Genomic DNA, 26913 nt, shown 5'->3' with positions numbered 1-26913 from the left:
TAAAAGCATAAGAAATCAGTATAACCATAAAACTATGTTAATGGATAAAAATACTAAAAGAGGTAATTTATGAAATCAGTAACGAAGTGGGAGGGAGAAGTAAAGGGACAGTTTTTTGTATGTGATTGAAATTAATTGTTACTGGTTTAAAATAGATTGTTAAAGCTATTAGATGTGTTATGCAATCCCTATGGTAACCACAAAGGAATTATCTATAGATGAAATGCAAAAGGAAATAAGAAGGGACCAAAAACATGTCACTACAAAAAACTAATGAAATAAGGGAAGGTGGCAAGAGAAGAAAAGAACAAAATTAAAAACATACACAAAACAATTTTAAAAAACTTTTTTAATGTTTTATTTTTGAGAGAGAGAGAGAGACAGAGAGACAGAGCATGAGTGGGGGAGGGGCAGAGAGAGAGGGAGACAGAGAATCCAAAGCAGACTCCAAAGCTGTCAGCACAGAGCCCGACGTGGGGCTTGAACCCACGAACCACGAGATCATGACCTGAGCTGAAGTCGGATGCTTCAGCGACTAAGCCACCCAGGTGCCCCTACATAAAACAGTATAAAAACGGCTGTATTAAGTCCTTCCTATCAGTAATTTTTAAAAATCTAAATGGATGAAACTCCTCAATCAAGAAACATGGAATAGCTGAATGGATTAAAAAAACAAGATCCAAGTATATACTACCACCAAAAAACTCACTTTAGATATAAAGACAGGGATAGGCCACAAGTAGAAAGGTGGGAAAAGATATTCCATGCAAATAATATCCAAAAGAAAATAGGGGAGGTTATAGTTACATCCAACAAAATAGAGTGCAAGTCAGAAACTGTCACGAGACAAATAAGGACACTACATAAAAAGTTCTATTCACCAGGAAGATAAAACAATTATAAATAAATAGGCACTTAACAGCAGAACACCCATATATATGAAGAAAATACTGATGGAATTGAAGGGAGAAGCAGATAGTAACATAATTAATAGTAGAAGATTTCAATACCTCACTTTAAATAATGGACAGATCAAACAGTTAGAAAATCAATGAAGAAATGAAGGACTTGAATAATATTATAGAAATTGGACCGAAGAGACATACATGGAACACTCTACCCAACAACAGCATAATACACACCCTCAAGTGTTTTATATGTTCCCACTTGTTCCTCAAGTGCACATTCTCCAGGACAGATGACATGTTAGGGAACAACAGGAGTCGTAACAAATTTAAGAATATTAAAATCATACCAAGTATCTTTTCTAACTACAATGGAACGAAAGTAGAAATCAACAGCAAAGGAAAACTGGAATATTCACAGACACATGGAAATTAAATAACAACTCTTAAACAATGAGCAGGTCAAAGAAGAAATCTAAAGGATAATTAGATAATGTCTTGAAATAAATGAAACAAAAACACAATATACCAAAACATGGGCTGCAGCAAAAACAATGCTGAGGGAATTTTACAGCAATAAATGCCTACATTAAAAAAAGAAGAAAGACTGCACATCAACAACCTAATTTACACCCCAATGGACTAGAAAATGGAACTAAAAGCAAAGTTAGCAGAAAGAAATAATAAATATTAGAACAGAAATAAGTGAAAAACAGTAAATAAACAAGAGGAAAAATCACTTAAAGTAAGTTTTTTTTAAAAAATCAGCAAAATTGGGGCACCTGGGTAGCTTAGTTAGTGAAGCACCTGACTTCCGCTCCGGTTATGATCTTGCGGTTCATGAGTTCGAGCACCGCGTTGGGCTCCACGTGGACAGTGTGGAGCCTGCTTGGGATTCTCTCTCTCCCTCTTTCTCTGACCCTTCCCACTTGGGCTCACTCGCTCTCTCTCTCTCTCTCTCTCGCTCTCTCTCTCAAAATAAATAAAATTTAAAAAATCAGCAAAACTGACAAATCCTTAGCCTAGACAAAGAAAAAAGTAAAAAGACTCAAGTAACAAAAACTAGAAATGAAAGAGGAGATATTACAAATGATGCCACAGAAATAAAAGGTATCATAAGAGACTACTATGAACAATGATACACCCAAATAAGATAACCTAGGAGAAAAGAACATATTTCCAGAAACACACACCCTACCAAAATTGAATTTACAGAAAGAAAAAAATCTGAACAGATGTATATAGAACTAGTAAGAAGACTGAATCAATAATCAAAACCTCCCCATAAAGAGAACCAGATGGCTTCACTGGTGAAGTCTACCAAACATTTAAAGAAGAATTAACACCAATCATTCTCAAACTCTTCCAAAATATTGAAGACAACACTTCCAAACTTATTTTATGAGGCCAGCATTACTCTGATGCCAAAATACAGAGACACTACAAGAAATCTACCCCTGATGAATATAAATGCAAAGATCCTCAACAAAATACCAGCAAACCGAATTCAACAGCACATTAAAAGGAGCACATGTCATAACAATGTGAGATTTATTCCTGGGATGCAATGATACTTCAATGTATGAAAATCAATCAGTGTGATACACCACCTTAACAGAATAAAGAGTAAAAATCACATGATCATCTCAATACACGCAGAAAAAGCATTTGGCAAAATTCAACACACTCATGATAAACACACTCAATAAACTAGGAACAGAAGGAAATTACCATACATAATAAAGGCCATATAAGAAAAGTCCACAGCTCTAACATTCTTACTCAACAGTGAAATCGAAAAGCTTTTCAACCAAGAACAAGGCAAGAACGCCCACTCTCGCAACTTCTTTGCTACATATAGTACTGAAAGTCCTAGCCAAAGGAATCTGAACTTACAAGCATCAAAATCAGAAAACAAGAATAAAATGATCCTTGCTTTTAGATGACATGATCTATGTAGAACCTAATGTAGAAAACTCTATAGATTAAACACACACACACACACACACACACACACACACACACATACACACACACACACTAGTTAGAACTAATATATGAATTCAGCAAAGTTGTAGAATACAAAATCACTTGTGTTTCTATGCACTAACAATGCACAATCTGAAAAAAGAAATTCGGAAAACAATCCCGTTTACAATAGCATGAAAAAAATTGGGATAAATTTAACCAAGGAGGTGAAAGTCTTATACACTAAAAACTATAAAACATTGCTAAAATAAATTATAGAAGACACAAATACATGGAAAGACATTCTATGGCCACTCCATGAGGAGTGGAAGACTTCATATTAAAATGTCTACACCACCCAAAACAATCTACAGAATCAATGCAATCCATATCAAAATCTCAATGGCTTTTTTTTTTACAGAAACAGAAAAAAAGAATTTTAATATTCACACAGAATCTCAAATGCTTCCAAATAGCCAAAATAATCATGAGGGAAAAAACAACCAAACAGCAGAAGGCGTCACACTTACTAACTTCAATAGTGCAGAGCTAGAGTAATCAAAACAGTATGGTACTGGCCAGATACAGAGAGACCAATAGAACAGAAGATTCCAGAAAGAAATCCCCATGCATATTTTTTTTTATGTTTATTTATTTAATTTGACAGGAGAGCACAAGCAGGGGAGGGGAAGAGAGAGAGAGAGAGAGAGAGAGAGAGAGAGAGAGAGAGAGAGAGAGAGAGAATCCTAAGCAGGCTCCACTCTGTCAGCACGGAGCCCAGTGCGGGGCTCTAATTCACAAACCTTGAGATCATGACACGAGCCAAAATCAAGAGTTGGAAGCTTAACCGACTGAGTGGCCCAGGTGTCCCAAAATGACCAACAGATTTTTAAAAGATGCTCAGTATCACTAATCATCAGGGAAATGCAAATTGAAACCACAAGATATCACCTCACTTCAGTTAGGATGGGTGTTAGAAAACAAAAACAAAAACAAAACAGAAAATAACGAGTGTTGGTGAGGATATGTAGAAATTGGAATCCTTGGACACTGCTGGTGGTGTTATAAAATGGTGTAGCTCCTATGGAATACAGTATGAAGGTTTCTCCAAAAATTAAAATTAAAGCTGTCATATATCCAGAAATCCCACCTGGGTGCATATATCCAAAGAACTGAAAATAAGATATCAAGGGGATACCTGCATATCCATGTTTGCTGCAACATTTTTTATAACAGCCAAGAGATAGAAATAATCTAAATGTCCTTGGATGGATGAGGGGATAAAGAAATGTAGTATATACATACAATAAAGCATTATTCAGCCTTTAACAAGAAGGAAATCCTGTCATAGGCACTGAGGAACCTTGATTTTGTGAATAAGCCAGTCACAAAAAGACAAATACTTCATTGACTCCACTTATACGAGGTATCTAAAGTAGCCACACCCTGAGCAGCAGAAGTAGAATGGCGGTTGCTAGAAGCTGGAGGGAAGGGAAAGAGTTGTTCAATGAGTATAATTTCCGTTTTGAAAGACGAAAATGTTCTAGAAATCCACTGCACAATGACGGGCCTATTGTTATCACTACCATACAGTGCACTTAAAAATGATTATTTACAATGGTAAATTTTCTGTTATGTGTCTCTTACCACAATTAGAAAAGGAAGAAAAGTTGATTTTCCTCTTCCCATCATCAGAAATGACTGCACATATGCTACTAAAGCTTTCCAAAGAATTCACCCCTGGGATGAGACAAAGCATGGAAAATCTCAAAATAAATAATTTTCCAAAATTTGTGAACAGATGAAAACCATGTTTTAAAATGTAAATGCTATGCAATCTTGAACACATTTGCTTTTGTGAACACCTTAAGGAAATTAATAGAGGAAGCTATGAAAAGTGCTTATTGACCTTTTATGAGCTTTAGGAAAAGAGAGATGTGTCAGAAAACCAAGACAGAATTAATACATGAAATGAGAAGTCAACAAAATTGATTAAGTCTGAAATGCATTTTTAATGGGGTTACAGATTTTGGTGGCCAAATTTTTTAAAAGGAAGATTATCTATAAATGGATGCATTGAATCATTTGAAATTCACTTATAACAACTTAGAGAAAGGCAGGTGTTAAAGTGACTCCCTGATGTTCCTACTACCTCTCTAATTTTGTGATTTACAGAAGACTGTATTTAAAGCATGAGCTTGAGAATTTTCAGTGTTGCTTCACTGTTGGATCAGAATCTCAAATCTTGTCTGCAGACCTGAGGCTGTTAATCTCCCCTCATTTTCCAATGATTCCCTGTCTAGTTTGCACCCCCAGGTTGATGACCAGACTCCAATTTCCCTTCATTTTCAAGAGCTGTCCTTTTTCTCCTTTCCAGCTCCTGGCATCCCTGAGCCAGCTAGAATCCAGAGCCTGCATATGTCCAGAAAGAAAGGTTGCACAATTTTTCAATACAAGTACTTCTCAACTTTGGTGGTTAGATACCTGGCACATTTCCAATTACTTCAAGAAACAAAGTGAATGTCTTAAAAATCTTAAAAATATGTTTTACTTAGATTAAAGAAACGCCGTTTAAGATGTTTTTAGCTGCCACATAATGAATACTATAATCAAGTATTTTAATGATTCCATTTGATTGTCACAGCTTGAGGGAGATGCACTGCTGTCCTCAAAATATAAAAATCTGAAACCAGGGTTCAACATCCACAAATAATAGATGCTAATTGAAAACAAAAAGGAAAGAAAAGAAATCCTGATATTTCCAAGTGTTTTATTCCCGTTTTATACTCAAATATAAATGAGATTTCTCAGTAAACTTAACAGTGCTATAAATCACAAATGTCCAAATCTCTTCTGGCTTTCAAAAACAAAACAAAATGCCCCTCTGATCTTCAAGACTCTTCAAGCCACTGCCATGGTCCTTTGTTACCCTTCACAGCCAAGCCTTTGAAAACAGACTGAACTTCTCATCCCCGCTTGCTCTGCACCTCACTGGACCTTAGCTTCTAAAATAGTTCTAGTGACTTAGTTCACCCTAATGTTTCCGATCCTCCCTGAAGTTGCTAAATTTTATCTGGCTGCACATAATTCCTTGTAAGCAGCCGCAGTCGACTCTGGAGTGCATGTTGGTGGTCTCCGTTCCTGGCCTCTATTCTCTGCCAAATCCTGAACTCTTTCACCAAGGTGAACTTACTCTTCAGAACCTCCTTTCCGGATGCTCCTCATGTTGCTAATTGTGTCTTTTTCTCTTATTGTCTTATCCTTTATACTCGGTGCATGGACTTATCTTTTCAGACATGCCTTCCTTTCTACTGTGTCCTTACCTCCTTGTATCAAGATGGCATCCTCAGACCATCCCCGGAAACACTCCCCTACCCCGTGAAGGAGAGGTTTTCTGAGTGCTGGGTAGCAGCCGACCACCTCATGCACTTCTGCACTGGGGACAGACCTCCAACTAAACTAGTGCTCACTGTTCGGTCCTTATCTTACCTAACCTCTGCTGCAAATTAGAAATTGTTGACCACTCCCTGCCTTTTGAACGCATCACCTTCCTGCTCCTCTAACACTACCCTCCCAGACTTTCAGTGATGCCCTGGCCAGCCCCTACACCTCAGTCTCTTTGGTAGATGCATTACTTCAACCCTTGCAAAATACTGCCGTTACTTTGCATTTCTTCTAGGCCCTCTCTCTACCTCCACCTTTGGCTTGCATGCATAATTACATGGGAGTTTCTACCCATTCACAATGCCTGATGTACCTTCAAAAATCTCATCTAATTGCGTGGGGGTTGTGGATGTCTAGGTAGAGGTAATTTTTAAAAGCTCCTCAGGGGCGCCTGGGTGGCTCAGTCAGTTAAGCCACCAACTCTTGATGTTGGGTCAGGTCATGATCTCCCAATGATTGAGCCCTATGTGGGGCTCTGTGCAGAGCCTGCTTGGGATTGTCTCCCTCCCCTTCTCTCTCTCTCTCTCTCTCTCTCTGCCCCTCCTCCGCTTGTGCATGTTCTCTCTCTCTCTTTCTCTCTCAAAATAAATGAATAAACTTAAAAATAATAAAATAAAATAAAATAAAATAAAATAAAATAAAATAAAATAAAATAAAATAAAATAAAATCTCCCCTGACCCTTTATGGTCATTCATCATGTGGATTACCACAGTACCCTCCTAACTTCCTAACTCAGATTTCTCCCCAGGCCTTCACAAGACTTCAAAGTCAGCTAGGTATAAAACCTGTTTTGTCACTGTTTCAACAATCTAAAGGTCATCAAGGTCACACTGGAAAGCTCAAGAGAGCCTCTTCAACTGTTTAGGATTAATAAGCAATAACTTGTAACAACTTTCTGATTACAGTGTGGCTTCCTGTGTCCTCTCTCCTAGAAAGAGAGACCTTTTCATCCTGGCAGGACTGTTGTAATCCACACGGCAAGTATAGTTTTTCATATACCTAAAAACTGACATTCTGGTCGATGTATCAGTCTCCTTCATATTGGTTAATAAGTTCCAACCCTGGGGGAAGTAACTCCCTGGCTTGTTAATAAGATGAGGTGTTGAGCCTATAATGGCTGAGGCCCAGATGTGAGACTGGGGTTAATTTCCAAAGATGAAAGCTGCCTTTTGAGACGTTTATCTTGCTCTGAGACAGACTGACCTCATCGAAGGTACTCTTCTCTATCTCCTCCAGAGCTATCTTAGTCATAGGTAAGGTGATGAAATGCCATACTGGGCTAGTTAGATAGCACTCATTCCAATGAATTTCATTCCAAATATGAGACTGGCCTTAAATAAAATGAAAAAGGGGTGACAGGTGATACAAAATTGCTTCCCCTTTTGTCATTATCATAAAAATGTATATGTTGGGCCCTGTTCCAAAGTTATAGATGACACAGATTATGGGAACGCTTCCCATAACTTCCATAGTTATGGGAGCTTTGTCACCTTGGAAAGTATAATTGCTATCTTGTTTGGAGACAAAATGGAGTGGAATGGAATGGTAGGGCTTTAAAAACTGAAAGCATTTCACTGTTGTTATATTATTGCTGTGTAACAACTGGTTGCTCTGGTAAGAATTTATACCCAGTGAACTTTATAGAATTCAATGAAAGATTTGAGACAGAAGGAGAGTAATAATAACAATTTAAAAAATGACTAGTACACTACATGACCTCATTTAATCCTTATAGTAGCCCTATGAGGAAATCCTTATCATTTCCACTTTATAGGAGGAGAAAGACAGCTCATACACTGTGAGTGGAGAATGGTGGTGACCCACTCAGCTACACCAACTCCTATCACACCACACTCTACATACATGTGCCCAGTCTACCAAGAGTAAGAGCCAAAATTTACTGGACCCACTGCCAAAGGACCAAAGAAGAAGGGGTTGCCCTCCAAACTATCAAGATCAGATGTGTTTATGATACAAAATTAAATATGCATAATTCACTAGTTAGAATGCCCCTGTACATCGTCATGTTTTAATGTTATCTCAAGATTTTTGAGGTCTGAGTATTTACTTTTAGGCACCGTATCGATACAATTCATAATTTCATATTTTCCCCTCATGGTAACCAAAAGAAATGCATGAAGCTGCGAATAATCCACACCAGGGACTGTGACTACTGATTCATCTTCCTAAGGATACCCAAAGCATTGGGAGTGAAACAAGAAATAAATGGTGGCTTCCAGAAGGTCCACTGAAATTGTTGAATGGATTGAAACACCACAGGCAACCAAGTGGTTTATTTTTCACTTCAAAAAATTAAGGACAGTTATATTCCCTCTCATCTAGATTGAAGAGGAACAGTGGCAAGTGTAAAGAGTGGGGAATCACTTGAATTTCAACTCTTTCTCTCACGTTGCTGTATGGGTGGCCTCTCTCTTATGGACAACTGGTATCCCAGAGAGTGACTCTTTCTGTGAATAAGTGAATACATCATGACCAACTCTTAAAGAGATTTTACCTACCAAAGAGTTTCTTTTAAATGGGAACTATATACTGAACTATATATCATTTTAAACAGTTGGTGTTACATTTAACATTATTCGTAGATGAATGCAATGTTAATCAAAACTCAAACCTGTGGGCTTGGCCAGAAAGAAATGTTAAACAAATATAAATACATTAGGGCTATTTGTTTTAACTTTCAATTTTCTTAAAAGGACATTTAAATGTTAAAATTAGTTTGGAGTGATGAAAATTTATGATAATACAACAAAGAATTTGCTCAAGATGTCAAGTGATGCCTACTGATAGGATATTTGAGTAGCCCACGGAAAATTTAAGCTTCCAAAAGGGACATATTTTTCATTTGAAAACAAAATGAAAAACTAAAGACATATTTGGGAGGAAATAATGCTGGAGGCTATAAAATGTTATTAAATAATTTATATCAAGGCCATTCTAGGACTAATCAATGGATTTACAGTCTTTTAAAACTACTGGAATTCTTGGGGCGCCTGGGTGGCTTAGTCAGTTGAGCCTCTGACTTTGGCTCAGGTCATGATCTCACGGTCTGTGAGTTCGAGCCCCACGTCGGGCTCTGTGCTGACAGCTCAGAGCCTGGAGCCTGCTTCGGATTCTGTGTCTCCCTCTCTCTCTGACCCTCCCCCATTCATGCTCTGGCTCTCTCTGTCTCAAAAATAAATAAACATTAAAAAAAATTAAAAAAAAAGATAAAACTACTGGAATTCAAAGCAAAAAAAAAAAAAAATCACCTTCTGATGTCTATGATATGATCCAGAAGTCTGAACTGAATTCATGTCTAAGTAAAGCTTTGGCCGGCTTGAAATGTCAATCAGTATGTTATGCACCTTGTCACTGTTTTTCACAGGAGGTTAGGAAATCCTGCTGAACCAGGTACAGGTTAGTTGCAGCTAATCATACTCAATGGCCTACTTAACCGTCATCCTTTCCTTCTGTCTTTCTCCTTCCTATTATATGCCCAATGTTTAGCTTCTCTCTCAATTTAGACTTTATGTCCTTCAAACATGTCATAGTTTACTCTTCATAATGAGGTCCCAACCCATTGCTTCAGGTGTCTTGAAATGTATACCTACCTGGATGTTTATGGGTTCCATATGCTTGTAGTACTACCAGAAGTATTTCTAGTCTTTTTTATGTATAAGATTTAATAAATTGATTTTTAAAGTCTTAAGTTCTATTATAAAGATAACAGTTAAATTTATTCCAGTTATTCTAAATACAAGAGGACTAAGAAGGACAACTCTGATCAGAGGTCAAAGAAAACACAGTGATGCATATAGCAGGATGATGTCTTCCCATCATTAGCTTTTCTGACTGAATCTCAGACAGGAAGCCCACCTACAGAGGCAAGAAAGTAATTTGGTCTTCACTGTCTTCTGTACTAACTTTTAATCTCAGGCCAGGTTACTCTTAACCATATCGATTAATCCCAATTGTGATGGCTGGAAGTAGACTGAAGGTGTACAGATTTGATGAGTTGTTGCCTGAGTGATGGGCAAACAGGTTAAAATCAAGATAGTTCCCTCCCATAATGGCTGCCTCTTATCCACAGAGTGAATCTGTGACATACAAATGAACGGCACATCGCAAAAATGAAAACAGGTGCAAAGTTTGCACTCCCATGGCAGTTTTCATTAGTGTTATTTTAATTCACTCCTGAATTCAACCATAAATATTGTATTTACTAATCCATAACTTAATTTCATACTGAACTGTTTTCTTTGGGGTACCTTGGATATTGATTTTTATTTTGGCTTAATCCTGCAAACAAATTGATCCTGGGTAAATTGAGAAAAGAATATTCTAACAATTAGGGAAAGCCCAGGCACATTACTTAATATTTAGAAATTGTACCCACTGATGTGAAAAAGTATAATAACAATGATGACTTCCATGCCAGTTCTTCTGAAGAATAATATATTTAATGCCTATTATTCTGAAGAATTTATACTGAATGTGAATGTTCACTAGTAGCGGTTGGAAACCTTATTATGTGAAAGATAACTGAAGGAATTAAAGAAGGGAAAACTACTTGAGTAAAAGCCAACATCCCCCTGTGGTCTACAAGGCCCCACGTGGTCTGGTTGTCCTCCGACCTCATTTCCCATCACTCTGGCCCTTGCTTATTACTCTGCTTCGTCACACAGTCCTCTTTGCTGTTCTTTGAACAAACCAGGAAGGCTCCCACTAGCTTCTTCCTTTTTTCTGAAATACCGTACCCCCAAATATACAAATGGCTGTCTCCTCTCCTTAGGTCTTTGTTCAAATGTGTCAGCTCAATGATGCCTGCCCTTACCTACTATTTAAAACTGCTGCTTGTCCCCCACCCAAGACCTCCTAATTCCTTCTTACCTTGCTCTGCTTTTTCTTTACTTGATAGCTCTTATCACCATCTAACATATACTATAGTTATTCATTATGTTCATTGACACTGTCTCAGTATCCCCGCTAGAACGTTATTAGCCTCATGAGGACAAGCATTTAGGTCTTTTAGTTCACTAATATATCCCAGTAGATAAGTACCGGGCATATAACACTCGATAAAAAAAAAATTCAAGGAGGGCCACCTAAGTGGCTCAGTTGGTTGGGCATCTGACTCTTGGATTCAGCTCAGGTCATGATCCCAAGGTTGTAGGATCAAGCCCCACATCAGGGTCTGCACTGAGCATGGAGCCTACATAAGATTTTCTCTCTCTCCCTCTGCTCCTCTCCCCTGCTCATGCAATCTCTCTCTCATTCTCTCTTTCTCTAATTAAAAACGTTAGTGGAAAGAGCAAATAAAATATATGAAGAGTGACTGTGTACAGCAGAGGAGTGCTCCAGAGGGAAGAACTAGATTTATGGATAGACGGAGAGCTAGGATATCTATCTATGGATAGAGGGAGAGCTAGGTTCAACGTGTGAATGACTTTCCAAAGGAAGAGATTTTCCAACTTTGTCATGCAGTCAAATTGCCCACAGAGCTTGTGAAAAACAATTCCTGGACCCCAAACTTAATGAAGCAGATCCTTCAGGAGTGGGTTACAGATCATTTGGTTCACACCCAATTTCAAGAACCACCCTTCTAAACTCTCAGTCACTGAAACATTCAAGTAGCAGCAGAAAGACCAAGTGCCAAGGGCTTTTAGACAAATGTTCCTTTTTGCACTGCAGACAAAGGCTGGGCTCAAAGATACTGTAATTTTATCAAATAAATTTTAAGATTAACATATTGTTTTTGTGCTATATTATTTAGAAAATTCTAACTTTACTTTCCATCAGGTTCTGCTCTGGTGTTGGAATGCATGCCTCTTAAGAGTAATAGAAGTATAGCTCTAAGGAGCATCTCATATTGTTTAACATTTAACGCTTATTTGGAAGTCTCATTACACATAAGAATACATGTTGCAAATTTCTGATTTAGTTTGGAAGTCACTATTATTTCCTTTAATGCAGAAAACTGCAATTTACTGTGAATTATGTTTAGAATCAATAAGAGACCTTCTGTGGAAGCAATCTATGGAATAACCATAATTCCAAAAAGGGCCAAAGTCAAGTTAATAATCTGCAACTGAAAACAACCCTAATTTAATATTCAATATTAAGCTGAATATTCTCTTTTCATAGAGAAGGCAGTATAAAATGTGTAACATAGATATTTTCACTATGAAATGAATACATCAAATGAGAGAAATGCAGAGTGCCTTTTAAATAGTAGGTAGGTGCAGATAAATTGAAATTGAATCATGATAAAATGACAAAACGGAAACCACAAATGCCACGAGCAGGTGCACAGCACACAGCAGACCTTTAACAGCTAAGCTCCTCTGAGTCCGTGTGCTTTGCCCAGTTGGTGGAAAGAATCAGCAGATTCATCCCTGCACTCTCTAGTCAGATAAAATTATCCAAGTCAAATGTCTTTCAATTTATGACTGTCTGTAAGGAAGTCTTTTCACTTTTGGATAGAAAGATAATTAAAACTGATTTTTATTTATGCTTCCCAGTATGGCATAAATGTAAGGAAATAATTGAAAACAAACAGCATTATTAGGAAAAATAGTTACTGTTCGCAGAAGCCTGTGCTGAGCTGTATTATCTGCCGCAAATTCTTTGAGGATCAGATATTACTGCATTGTTTGAAAGCCACTGCTGACCCTATCGAAATGAAGTAATAATATTAGCAGTAGCAGTTTCTATTTATTACATGCTTACTATGTATTAGACACTGTTCTAAGTGCTTTACATGAACTAGCTTATTCAGCTCCCAGAACCTAATGAGGTAGGTATGATTATTATTCCTAATTTATGGGTTAGGAAACTGAGGCTCAGAGAGATTCAGCTGCCCAAGGAGGCACGGTGGTTAAATTTGGAATTAAACTCAGGCAGAGCTCAAGCATTTAACCACAACATGCCTCCTCTTTTACTGTACTTCTAAGAAAGTACTTTAGGAAATGTACACTTGTTGAGGATTCATATACATTTAAATAAAAGGGTTTATTTTTGACATTGTAAACCTAAATTAACTGAAACTTCAAAAGCCCTAAATGATTTATTTTTCAGCATTTTCACTCTTTGTTGTTTTTAAAGGTTTGTGTGTGTGTGTTACTATATTTGAAGGTATTGTTTTTTAAGTTTGTTTATTTATTTATTTAGAATGAGAGCACACATGTACAGGGAAGGGGCAGAGAGAGGGAGGGAGACTGAATCCCAAGCAAGTTTCCTACCGTCAGCACAGAGCCCCATCCAGGGCTTGAACTCACAAACCGTGAGATCATGACCTGAGTCGAAACCAAGAGTCAGACAGTTAACCAACAGAGCCACCCAGGAGCCCTGATTGAAGGTATTGTTTTAATACTGTACTATGGATGAAAACTGGCATACTGAGATGCCTGGGTGGCTGAGTCGGTTAAGCATCTGACATCGGCCCAGGTCATGACCTCATGGTTTGTGAGTTCGAGCCCCGGGTCGGGCTGTATGCTTACAGCTCAGTGACTGGAGCCTGCTTCAGATCCTGTGTCTTCCTCTCTCTCTGCCCTTCTCCCACTCATGCTCTGTCTCTCTGTCTCTCAAAAATAAACGCTGACAAAATTTTAAAAAATAAAATTGGCTGAACTCAGAAATTTATGACTGAATCTGCAATAGCACTCTTGTTGTATAAACCTTCATTTTAAACATTTTGCCCAGACAGATGCAATATACAAAAACTTGAGGGGACACTCACCTGCATCACAATTTTCAGTCACAGTCCCTTTATACAGAGGGTGGCTGAAGGAAATCTTTCTATCTTCTCCTTCCATGTGAACGACTAAGAGGCCAGTGGCTGTCCTAGCTGGGACGCCTTGGTCCATAACTTTTAACTGCAGCCAGATTGGAAAATATTCTGAAGATGGGTTGTGCCGAAGTTGGACTTCTCCTGTATACTTATCAATAGAAAACATCGACTGGGTCTCTGCAAAACTAAACATGACAGTTCCATTGGGTCCCAAGTCGGGGTCACTGGCTGTCAGAATGGCAGTTGTCTGGTTAGGAGGTGACTGGGCGGAAAGAAAAATTTCAAAGGGGTTCTGCTCCCACACCGGATCATTGTCATTAACATCCATGACATGCACTTTTATAATTACTGTGGTGCTTCTCGAGCCCTGGACACTACAGTCTCTGGCCACAGCCCGAAATGTATGTTGGGATCTGGCTTCTCGGTCCAAGGCGTGGCAGGTTCTCAGTGCACCCGCCACAGAATCAATGGTGAATGTACCAGAAGCTTCACCCTCCAGAAAATACTCAGTTTGCCCATTCAGACCTTCGTCCTTGTCCACAGCAGATAGTACCAGAACCACTGTCCCCACTTCAGCATCTTCTCTCACGGAGGCCTGGTAATGCAGCGTGGGGAAGGAAGGGCCATGGTCATTGTCATCCAAAACTCTAACCTGCAACTGCACCAGAGAGCTCCTCGGTGGATCCCCTAGGTCAGAACACAGGATGACTAAGGTAAAGTTGCTGACTTGCTCCCGGTCCAAAGCGCGAGTGGTTGAGAGGTCTCCTGATGTTTCATTAATAGCAAAGTATTCATCGGTATTCCCATCTACGAAAGGAAACAAATACAAATTCAAAATCCATTCGAATTGAAGAAGTAGCAGCCCTTTGCTGGCTATATATACATACACATATGATTCATACGTATATGTGCTACATATATCATTCATGTATATGATGAGATATATGCAGGATTCATGCATTCAACAAATATTTATTTCATGATTATTCATCCTAGCAGTTTTGTAAGTATGGAGGATACAACAGTGAACATGATAGAGTCCCCACCCTCATGAAGCTTCTTTTATCAGGGGATAAACAAAATAATATAATTCAATATCTATCTTAATTCAATCAATAATTAGAGGGGGGCCTGGGTGGCTCAATGAGTTAAGTGTCCGATGCTTGACTTCAGCTCAGGTCATGATCTTACAGTTCATGGTTTTGAGCTTCATGTCAGGCTCTGTATTGACAGTGTGGAGCCTGCTTGAGATTCTTTCTCTCTCCCTCTCTCTCTGCCCCTCTTCCTGCTTGCTCTCTCTCTAAATAAATAAACTTAAAAAAATAATTTACTTGCTTTGACTTGATTTGCAAGAGTATGAATTTTTGTGTCTGCATCTACAACTTTTTATATTCATATATTTTTCCTCTGATTAAAGTATATGTTTTCATTGAGATAAAACAACAATGGGACACCTGGGTGGCTCAGTTGCTTAAGCCTCTGACTCTTGGTTTCAGTTCAGGTCATGATCTCATGGTTTGTGAGTTTGAGCCCCATGTCGGGCTCTGTACTGATAGTACGGAGCCTGCTTGGGATTCTGTCTTCCCCTCTCTCTCTTTTTCTCTGCCTCTCCCTTGCTTGTGCTCTCTCTGTCTCTCAGAATAAATAAATAACTTTTAGTCAGGAAAAATATAGTTCCACGACTTTCCGGCAATATCTTGGATGAAGGGCACATTCTTGGATGAGGCTCACTATTCCAAACAGTGTGAGGATTTACTAGCATCTGCCAGGGGTCTATGGGGAAGAAGTAGAACAGCATTCAAAAGAACAACAGCTAGGGGCTGAGGAGAAGAGACTTGCATTTGCATTTTATTCATAACACACAAGTAATTTGTACCACACATAGGGGTGATCCGACAAACCTACATTTCTGTGGCATTTGTAGTTGATAAAATGATTCATTCACTCAGCAGACATTTAAGGAGAACCTGCCACATGCCAAGCATGTGCTGGATACTGGGAATATGAGGAGAGTAAGCCATGATCCCAGTCTCCAAGAATTACAGTGCAGGAGGAATTTGGGTCAGTACCGGGACATCAAAGTGTGGTGTGAAAATCATATGCACAGGGCGCTGAGAAGGAGACGAAGGGCACACAGTCCTCTGTTTGGCTGAGCGGGAACAACTGGAGAGAGTGAGATCACAACTGATCCCTAAAGAGGAAGGGGCCAGGCTAAAGGGTTGTAGGTAGAGGAGAGAGCCTGAAGGAAGCATTCCACATTGGTAGTGTGATGCCGTTGGGCATGAGGACTGGGTCTTTGAGGTGAAACAATTTGGAGCCTGAAGGAAGTCTTACAACTATGAGAAGTTAATAGCTGCAAATGTTCTAGTGTAACTAGAACACAGGGTTCCCTGGGTGTTTGCAAACAGAGGGCAGAGAGAGGGCTGGCAGCTGGGAAGACATGAATTTAGGAGAGAAGGAGAGGGTTAAATCATGAAGCGCCCTGTGTATACTGCTGAGGAGTCTACCTTAACATCCGTAGGGAGCCCTGAAGGGTTTTAGACAGGAAAGGATCATGAGTCACACTTCTGTTTTAGGAAGAAGCCTGGGCAGCAATGTCAAAGCTTGGTTTTGACACTGACAGTGCAGAGCCTTGCTTGGGATCCTCTCTCTTCCTCTCTCTCTCTGCCCCTCCCCCACTCGCTTGCGAGTGAGGGTTCTCTCTCTCTCACAAAAATGAATAAGCTAAAAATAAGAATTCTTCTTGGAACAATTCTAACATCTTTTTGTTTTGCTCATTAATCATGACTTTAAAAAAATCTTTGGCAGTTGTTAATTTTATATTTGTATGAAAGTCATTATTTTACTTAAAAACATGTCCTTTAATGGGGTTAAGACATAGAATGCAGATAAAGATAGGGAGATATAGGGGGGCAGTGGTAGCTGAAGACAGGGATTGGATGCAATGACTCAGTGAGAGTATGTCTATGAAGAAAGTAAAAAAAAAAAATACTAAGCACCAAACACCATGGAAACTTCAATAAGTCAGAAGACCACCCGCAGCACAAGGACATTGGAAAGGCTTGTCTAGAAAGGACATGAAGGATCAGGAGAAAGTGACCTTCTGAAGTCAAGGTGGGGCCAAGTGTCCAGGGCGGGGTGTGCAAAGGCACAAAAGCAGGACAAGCAAATTAAGAAGTGAAAAGATCCGCTGGATTTAGCAACAAGATCCCAAGCGTCTCTCTGCAAGGGTAGTTTCAGTAGAACACACGGTAGCAGGATAAGAAGTGAAAGCAAAGGTAAGGTCAGAAACCAGAGAGAAGCCAATGATTTTTTTTTTTTTTTTTTTTAAGGACAAAAATTCTTTATTAAGAGTGGTATTACAGTTGAATCCTTTTTTTCCTGTTTATTTTTTTACGGTATTAAGGTTGAATCATTTTCTTCAGCTTATTTTTCTGTATCAATTTTCTACAGTAAAAAACTGTATATTTTATTTATTTATTTATTTATTTTTTAAGTTTATTTATTTATTTATTTTTTATTATTTATTTGTTTATTTATTTATTTATTTTAATATATGAAATTTATTGTCAAATTGGTTTCCATACAACACCCAGTGCTCATCCCAAAAGGTGCCCTCCTCAATACCCATCACCCACCCTCCCCGCCCTCCCACCCCCCATCAACCCTCAGTTTGTTCTCAGTTTTCAACAGTCTCTTATGCTTTGGCTCTCTCCCACTCTAACCTCTTTTTTTTTTTTTTTTTTTCCTTCCCCTGCCCCATGAGTTTCTGTTAAGTTTCTCAGGATCCACATAAGAGTGAAACCATATGGTATCTGTCTTTCTCTGTATGGCTTATTTCACTTAGCATCACACTCTTCAGTTCCATCCACGTTGCTACAAAAGGCCATATTTCATTTTTTCTCATTGCCACATAGTATTCCATTGTGTATATAAACCACAATTTCTTTATCCATTCATCAGTTGATGGACATTTAGGCTCTTTCCATAATTTGGCTATTGTTGAGAGTGCTGCTATAAACATTGGGGTACAAGTGCCCCTATGCATCAGTACTCTTGTATCCCTTGGATAAATTCCTAGCAGTGCTATTGCTGGGTCATAGGGTAGGTCTATTTTTAATTTTCTGAGGAACCTCCACACTGAGAAGCCAATGATTTTTAAGAAGCTTGATTATGAAGGAAAAGAGAGTGAGAAGGGACACACACCTGAGGGAAGATGTGTGTCTTCAAGACAAAAAAGGCTGGTAAATACTGATGGGAAAAACAAGTGGAAGGGGAAATTTTGACAGTATGGGAAAAAGCCAATGAGAAAAAAAAAGTCCCTGATGCAGTGAGAGGGGACAAGTGGCAATCTGGGGATTGTTTGTTATCAGTGCTCAAGAAGACAAGCACAGAATTTGAGAGCAACCATTTAGAAAATCTTACCGCCACTTGACAAAATAATTTTACATCTGCACAAATAGATTTTTAAAAAATGGGGCTATGCCTTTTCTTTCCTCACAGTCATTCATATTTATTGTATTTAACAAAAGTTTCAGTGCACAACAGATCGGAAATTTAAAAAAAATCCAACTCTGGTCCTTAATCACAGATTGTTTGGGAAGTCCCAGAGAACAAGTGGAGTTTATAGAAGGAAAGGACTCAATGCAATGGGTAGGAAAGAAGAAAATGGGGCTCACTTAAACAAGTTAGTTTGAAAGGGTATTGTTCTTCAGGATGAAATATGACATTGCATGTAAACATTTAAAATATATATGCCCTTGAACGTGATAACTCTACTTACATTTATCATAAAGAAATAATTAAGCAAGTTTTGTTCAACGGTAGCATTTTTATAATAAGACTGCTATTGTGGTCAATACCTCAAAGACCATAAAAGGGAATGGATGAAATAAGTGATATTATACATATGCGATAAGAGGAAACATCATTAGAAATGCTAACATATATGTCTATTTACTCATCCGAAAGGTTCAAACAGTATGTTAAAAATGAGTTTAAAAATGAGGTAGCAAAATAGCATATATAAATTGTCCAATATATGTAAAATTGATGTCTCCATTCACAAGGTTCATGGGAGAGCACTTTTCAAAATAGTAAAGGGGTTATCTCAGCAAGACAAAAATTTTGTGTGTTACTACTTTGGTTCTCCATAAATCTGTATATATATCCTATACCAATCACGTATCATTCTTATAATCAGGCAAAAAGGAAATAAAGCTATTCTCATTTTGGAGTAAAATGGTGGTATATAGAAAATGCGACTGGTCCTAGAATTTTTAGCAAATAAAGAGTGATAGCTTTCAGAAGCTAGTTCCAAAACTGCTTTTACAAGATCGAAAGATCTGAAAGTGGTTTCCTCTATAAGATGTAGTCTCTGAAGCATTCCTCTCTCTCCTCAACTCATATTCTATGTGCACTCCGACACCTCCCAGAAATCAGATTCTTCAATCACTTTTTCTCTTAAATGAATAAGATGCAGCTCTCTCCATACAAATGCTACCATTATTCTGCCAGAGATCTTTGTTTCTGATCCAAAGGGAGCGATATCACAAAATTATCTTCTAGTAGAAGTTCTTACAGATTTTTATCATAAGTGTAGATCTTAAGTGTTACACCGATATTCAGATCTGGGAACTGTCTCTGTCTGTTCTAGCCTCCATTTAAGAAGGACCTGACAAGGGTGCCTGGGTGGCTCAGTCCGTTAACCATCTGACTTTGGCTTGGGTCACGATCCTGCAGTTTGTGAGTTTGAGCCCTGTGTGGGGCTCTGTGCTGACAGCTCAGAGCCTACAGCCTGCTTTGGATTCTGTGTCTCCCTCTCTCTGCCCTTCCCCTGCTCACACTCTGTCTCTCTCTCTCTCTCTCAAGAAGAAACTTTAAAATTTTTTTTTTAAAAAGAAGGGCATGACAAAATTCTTGATGGCTCAAAATAATAAAAACATTAGCGATCATCTGAAAGACACAAAAATGGAATAAAGTTATATGTTCCATCTGCACATCCACTAGTATAGAAAAATTCACAAGAGGGGCGCACCTGGGTGGCTCAGTCGGTTAAGCGTCGGACTGTGGCTCAGGTCATGATCTCATGGTTCATTAGTTTGAGCCCTAAGTCGGGCTCTGTGCTGACCACTCAGAGCCTGGCGCCTGTTTCAGATTCTGTGTCTCCCTCTCTCTCTGCCCCTCCCCCCACTTGCACTCTGTCTCTCTCTCTTTCTCTCAAAAAAAAAAAAATCTTAAAAAAATGTTTTTAAAAAAGAAAAATTCACAAGTGTCGTTGAGGGGAGATTTAAGAATTCGGAGGCCGTCGGTTCATGGTGTCTGTGGAAAGGGCACACACGGCACCAAACAGCTCTTGGTGTGTTTTCTAAAGACACTGCGATAAACACCAAATACAGAATAATCACCAGTGTGTCAACTCGGGCAGTGTCCTGAGGAGAATTTTAAAAAAGAAAATACTTACCAATTATATGATACCTGACAGCTCCATTATCACCAGCATCCATATCAGAAGCCAAAATAGTGTAGGCAACCCCTGGCTCTTGGTTTTCCAGAACCTCAATGCTATAACTGGGGACAATAATCTCTGGTGCGTGATCATTTTCATCTTCCACAGTACAGAGAATCGTGGTGGTGCCAGATAACGAAGGGACTCCCCCATCTCGCACAAGTACTGATGTGAAATAAAAGAGAACACAGATTGTGGCCGTGAATTCATGCCTAGCATACACTGCCCCAACCAGACTGCATCAGACCAAACCACCTGGGTAGCACTGGGTCAAGCGCATTTTATTTCAAGACACTCTGCAGAAATGTAAAATGTCACCACTACCCTCCTGCTGCTTGTTTTTGTTTGTTTTCCATCGTCCAGGGATCCCTTACCTCGAAGGGTGAAAACTTCCTGAACTTCTCTGTCAAGTGTGGTGGTTGTCACTACCTCTCCAGTGTCAGGATTTATCTTGAACAACCCAGATGAAGCACCTGGCATGATTTCAAACTGAAACTTGGAATTGATTCCTTAAGAAAAATAGAAAGAAAAACTTAGTAATTATCCCTTTGGAAACCAGTCATCTGTTTTCTTATTCTTTTTCCTGTGAACATGTCAGGCCATAGATGAAAAAGGCAAGACACTTAAACAGCCTTCAAATTAAGGTAAAACATCCAAAACACACACACACACACACACACACACACACACACACACCCCTCTTTCGGCTGTTCTTGCTAAATAAAAGCCTCATGGGCTGAAATGCTTGATTTTCAAAAGTCTTAGGAGACTTCCCCACAGTGAATGCTTAAGATTTTTTCCCTCTCATAAAAGATTTCTTATGAGTGCGCAACCCTACAATATATTCCTAATTACTCCTTCTAACACCCCTGATTGTGATTTAATGACATAATTATAAGCTTGAGAGCCAAATGACAATTTCTTTAGATCAACCGTCTATTTAAAAACTTGTGCTCAGTTATGGTATTTTGTTTATTCTCCAGTACAGGAGGAAAGCATGTAGACTTGCTTATATGCATATTTTTGTTTTGTTTTTTTTTACTTAGCATTCAGTCTCCTATTTGGAGTGAGAAATGTGGTATCATGTTATCATGCATTTTGAAAATAATGTTTCCCAATTTGGGGGGTTTCATTTCTTCCCTAAGAAAAGTATTACATCATCTCCATCATTGATTATGAAGATCATTCATACCATTAACTTAATGAGTTTATCCCAGGCTGTTGTAGCTTATTTGCCCCTTATACAAGTTCCGTTTAATTATTTTCCTATCTTCTTTCTAAACTGACAAGAATCTAGGAGCAGACATAGTACTTAGAGTATATGATTTTATACTTCAATAAAAGATGAAATACTATTCTTTGGCCTTAACAACAACACCAAAAAACTTCAATTACAAATTTCCATCTTGCCAATCTTAAAAATTTTCATTCCACTATGGTCTAGAGGCTATAACATAGGACTGAGTGCTGGAGGGAGTGGAATATAAGGCCAGTTTTATGTAAGAATAAATGTACTATGTCACTCGAAAGGGAAAGGATATTTGACATAGTCTGCAGGCATTTTAATGGCCTTAAGAGAAAATAAAGTCTAATAAGATACAATCAATAGGTTTGATATGGTATGGTCAGAGGTCCCCCCAAAATACCATTCTATCAGTAGACATTAGGCTTATTATTCCACTAATGATTATTTAATAATCCTGGAGACTACTTTGGTCTCCTAATGATCACATAATCTCTCTTCTGTAGCCAAGACAAAAATTCTAAAAATTCCGGGCTGAATGTATTATTTCTGTCTATCTCTTAGTACATTATGAAAATGGTGTATACCATCTGGTGTCACTGTATGGTGTCACATAGTGTGACACCTAATGGCCCAAGAGTCAATGGTGAATCAAACAGCTGCGGCCTCTGCCTTCAGGGAGTTGACATGGAGAACAGCACCATTTAATTTTGGACCCTTTATTTTTGAAATCAATTCACTCATTTACAGGATTTTATCATACATTATACATTATGTTATACCCTGCATTATATATTATTTTAATCTTTATTTAAAATGTTTAACATTTTAATTCCCAACACTTGTCAAACCCAGAAAATGTTTAAACTCAATTCTTTATATTTTCTCTTCCTCCCATTGTTCCCATTATTTTGTAGTGTGCCTTACCATTGTACCCAATATTTTCCTGACTTCTTAGAAACTTTCAGATTTTATTATTTCCATTATCCTATATAACTTTGATTCCTGAGACAACAAGCCATTCACCTTTAATCCTCCTAGTATATTATGAAGGATAAACAAGATTCTTATTTATACCTATAGTTTGCATACATACATTTTTTACATACATTTCACACTCCCAAATTCACACCCTTCATAACTGAAATTATGTGAAATAACTTTAAAATATGGTTCTTTTAGAATTTAATTAGTGCCTTCCTTCTTCCACCTTATACCCTATAATCATCCAGAAGAAACACAGGATCATCAAACGTGAGCACCAAGAAAATAAAAATAAAATAGAGATTATTCAGTCTAATTTCATCACCTTACTAACCATATTGGAAATAGGGATCTGAAGATATTCAGTGGTATACTTATGACATACACCTAGTGAGAGGTGTGTGTGTGTGTGTGTGTGTGTGTGTGTGTGTGTGTGTGTGTGTGTGGACACATACATATATTGCTCTTAGACCTCAAGACCTATAGCACTGTGACCTCTTAATTTCTCCAAGACACCCCTCTCAATTCGGTTCTTTCCCTCTCCAGCCCAGACCCATGAATGATCACTTTCACAACTGTGACAGTTTCCTCAGTCTGGTGGCTTTTGGCCAAAGATGCCGAGCAAAGCCTTAAGCCAGCATCATTCCAACCATCTCTCTGCCCTCCTTGGATACCCAGCAGATAACTGGGGCTGGAAGAAAATGTCACTACAGCATAGACTGAGGCTGCAGAAATGTCATCATCATCCAGCAGTCCCCTTCCAACTCTCCTGTGTCATCCCTCTCCTATTCAAGGTCTCCCACCCAACACCTCTGGGCTCACTTCCACAGATGGCTTTCTGTCATATTTCCCAGAGAAAATGAAGGCATCAGGAAAGCACTCCCTCAACTTTCTGCGTCTACACTCAACTCTAACTCCTGGTTTCTGTTTCAATGGCAAGAGTAATCCTTCCAGTGCTCCTTTTAGGAATTTTCCTCATTTCTAGTCTTTCTCATTAATTATTTCCCTTAAATTATATTCTTCTCTGTCTAGAGGAATCAAGATATTTTTCCTTCTCATTATAGCTAAGCTTATTTTAAAAATGCTATCCGTTCTCTGCAGCTAGCTTGAAAATGTCATACCTAGCTATTCTTTCTACAGTCACCAAGACCTTCTGGTTATAAAATTTACTGGTTATTTTAGTTTTTATCTGATTTTTCTTCTCTGTGGCTTCAGATATTGCTCACTGATGTTTAAAAAGATGGAAAAGCAAGTTGACAATAAATTTCATATTAAAAAAAAAGATGGAAAAGAAGGAACAAAGTGAAACAGATGAGAGGGAGAGACAAAAAAGATGGTGGAGGAAGGAATTCATCCCACCTCTTTCCCAATCCACTGTCTTCAACTTTTTACCCATATGCAGATGACATCCATGTGTCTGCATTGAGCTTCAGGTCTTTGGTTGTCTCATTCATTCATGTGTTCATTCATTCATTTGTGTGTTCACTCATTCACGTGTTCATTACACATATGCACGTATACTGAGTGCGAGGCACTGGAAAGATACCCTTGAATAATAAGTAATTATCTTGGTTCTAAAACTTTCCCTCTAGTGGGGCAAGCAATTATATCAATGAATTATAGACAGTGTCATAGAAAATATGAAATCACTGAGGAAGTGGATCAGGGAAGACTCACCCGAGGTAGACAGTTTTTCATTACCTCATTAAATAAACATATACAGAGAGTGACAGTAGATGCTAAGGTACCATGCCAGGGGCTAAGAATATAACTTCCAGCAGGAAGGCAAATTCTCTCTCCTCACAGTGCTTGCAGAATAGCACGGCACAAGGATAAGTTAGCAAGCAACTACAATTCCACATAAGACATCGCTGGGAAAGTATGGTTGCCTTCCGTCTAAGCTGAGCCTCTAAAGATGAATAGGATTTAACAAGTAAGAAAGAAGAAAAAATGTTTGAATGCATTCAAAGTGAAATCCAAACACCTCAGTACAGTCTACAAAGCCCCACATTATATGGGTTCTGCTTATTTCTCCAACCTCTTCTCACGTACTCCACTGCTATGCTCCTGGCCCCGCTGGCTTCCCTTCTGTTCTGCAAACATGCTTCATTTCTTTCTGTCAGGTCTTAGTAGTTGCTGATCTCTCTGAATGCTCCTTTCTCAGTTCTTTCCATGGCTATTAGTTATGAAATTATTGTTGTCTTGGATCTAAATCCATCCTGCTCTGCTCTGCCCCATGATGCTGGGGCTGGAGATCTGTAAGCCACAGTCTTGTCTTGCCAATGGACTCCATCCTCTGGTCTGCTGCCAGGGGACACCAGAGGGAGAGTGAAAGTCAGAAGGAGAGGCGATGGGACCCTCTTCTGTTTGCTTGCTGTCTCTGTCAGCGCTGTCATTTCATCTACTGTAGTAACTGCTCATGGCTTTCAATCTTCTGGCACTCCCAGAGCCAGGCTCTGCAAGGCCCTTTAATTTTCTCTTTAGGTTCTGATAACCTTGACCTCTTCTAGGGGTGATAGATGTTTCTATGGTTATTTTTCCTGGGTTATCTCTGGATTCCCTTTTGCTTACTTAGCCTTCCAACACCTGTATTATAATCTCTGGTTTTCCTGGCTGTACCTGACTGATAGAGAACTTGGCAGCAGGATGGGTCTCAGGTATCAGGGATTCTGAGTTTGGTTATGTCTTTGGCCTTGCATACAGTGCTGGGTTCTTTGATCATGGGAAATAGGATACTAGTAGTTCATGACTTGCAGTGATAGCACAATCAATTAAATTATCACCTGCATTCGATTATGAGGAAGTTACTATCAAAGGACTCAAATTCCTTAGAGGACCAAATGGCCGTATGATAGTAAAAAGGAGTATGATGTGAGATAGCTGTTTCTGAACTGTACTAGGAACTTACAGAAAGAAAACTACAAGTTGAAGCTTTAAACCTGCAGCCAAGTCATAACTAAAAACCAGAAAGCTTCTTGCAAGCCCTAAAATTAATCTCCCTGAAGATCAGACTCAAACTGAGTGGCAGACACAACAGGTAACTTCTAGCAAGGAGACGTTTATTCACATGAAGACCTATAAGTACAGTCATCCCAACATATTGCAGGCAGTCATGTGCAAATCTGGCTCCACTTCTAAAGAGTGGCACAATTTTTCTAATTTATATTAGAATAAACCTGGGGAATATGTGTGGAAATCATCTCTGAGGATGTGAGACCCAGGAAAATAAAACACAATTTTGGTTTAGGCTGGAATTCTTGGTGTCATGTGTTAATTCATACAGTTATGTCTCTTGACAGTTTCTTTGATGGACTGATTTAATAGTGGCCTATCCTCACTGAGGTTGAGATGCCGCATCTTCTGCATACTATACAGTAAGATTCGAAAAGCTTGAAGAACTGGGAATGTTAGGACAGGTTTGCCATGTATGACATGCCCACCCAGCCCTCTACCCCTACTCTCAGTACATTTCCCAAGAGTTCAGAGGACCTTCCTTTACAAAGACTCTGGAAAAGATATCAGTTAGAAGGATGCCAGCATCCTTTAAATGCCCCTCTGCTAATTGGCCTCTGGAGGCTGTGAATGATGGTGCCCTGACCCTGGAGACCATCTTCTGAGAACAAATACTCTATACCAACTTGTAAAAACAATCAGAAGTGATTTGCTTTTAAATTCAGCATCGTTTCTTAATAAAAACCCTCGAGAAAGTCAGGATAGAAGGAATATACTTAAACATCATAAAAGCCATTTATGAAAAGCCCACAGCTCCTCAATGGGGAAAAACTGAGAGCTTTCCCCCTGAGATCAGGAACACGACAGGGATGTCCACTCTCACTGCTGTTGTTTAACATAGTGTTGGAAGTTCTAGCATCAGCAGACAACAAAAAGAAATCAAAGGCATCAAAGTGGGCATAGATGAAGTCAAGTTTTCACTTTTTTGCAGATGACATGATATTATATATGGAAAACCCGATAGACTCCACCAAAAATCTGCTAGAACTGATACATGAATTCAGCAAAGTCGCAGGATACAAAATCAATGTACAGAAATCAGTTGCATTCTTATACACT

The 26913-nt window shown here is 38.8% G+C and overlaps 1 protein-coding gene across 1 annotated transcript in view; it reads right to left on the bottom strand.

The window, feature by feature from the left end:
• Positions 1-26913, bottom strand: part of DCHS2 (dachsous cadherin-related 2) — a 242346-nt gene that overhangs the window by 38629 nt on the left and 176804 nt on the right. Inside the window, exons 11-13 of the mRNA XM_042935252.1 lie at positions 20990-21124; positions 20571-20780; positions 14057-14914 (exon numbers count right to left, since the gene is read on the bottom strand). Of these exons, the coding sequence (XP_042791186.1) occupies positions 14057-14914; positions 20571-20780; positions 20990-21124 (1203 nt within the window). The remainder of the gene's footprint in view (positions 1-14056; positions 14915-20570; positions 20781-20989; positions 21125-26913) is intronic.

This window comes from Panthera leo, chromosome B1 (genome assembly GCF_018350215.1).
Source record: "Panthera leo isolate Ple1 chromosome B1, P.leo_Ple1_pat1.1, whole genome shotgun sequence".
NCBI lineage: Eukaryota > Metazoa > Chordata > Mammalia > Carnivora > Felidae > Panthera > Panthera leo.
The sequence above is the reverse complement of the archived record's forward strand: the minus strand, read 5'-3'. Positions and strand labels throughout refer to the sequence as shown.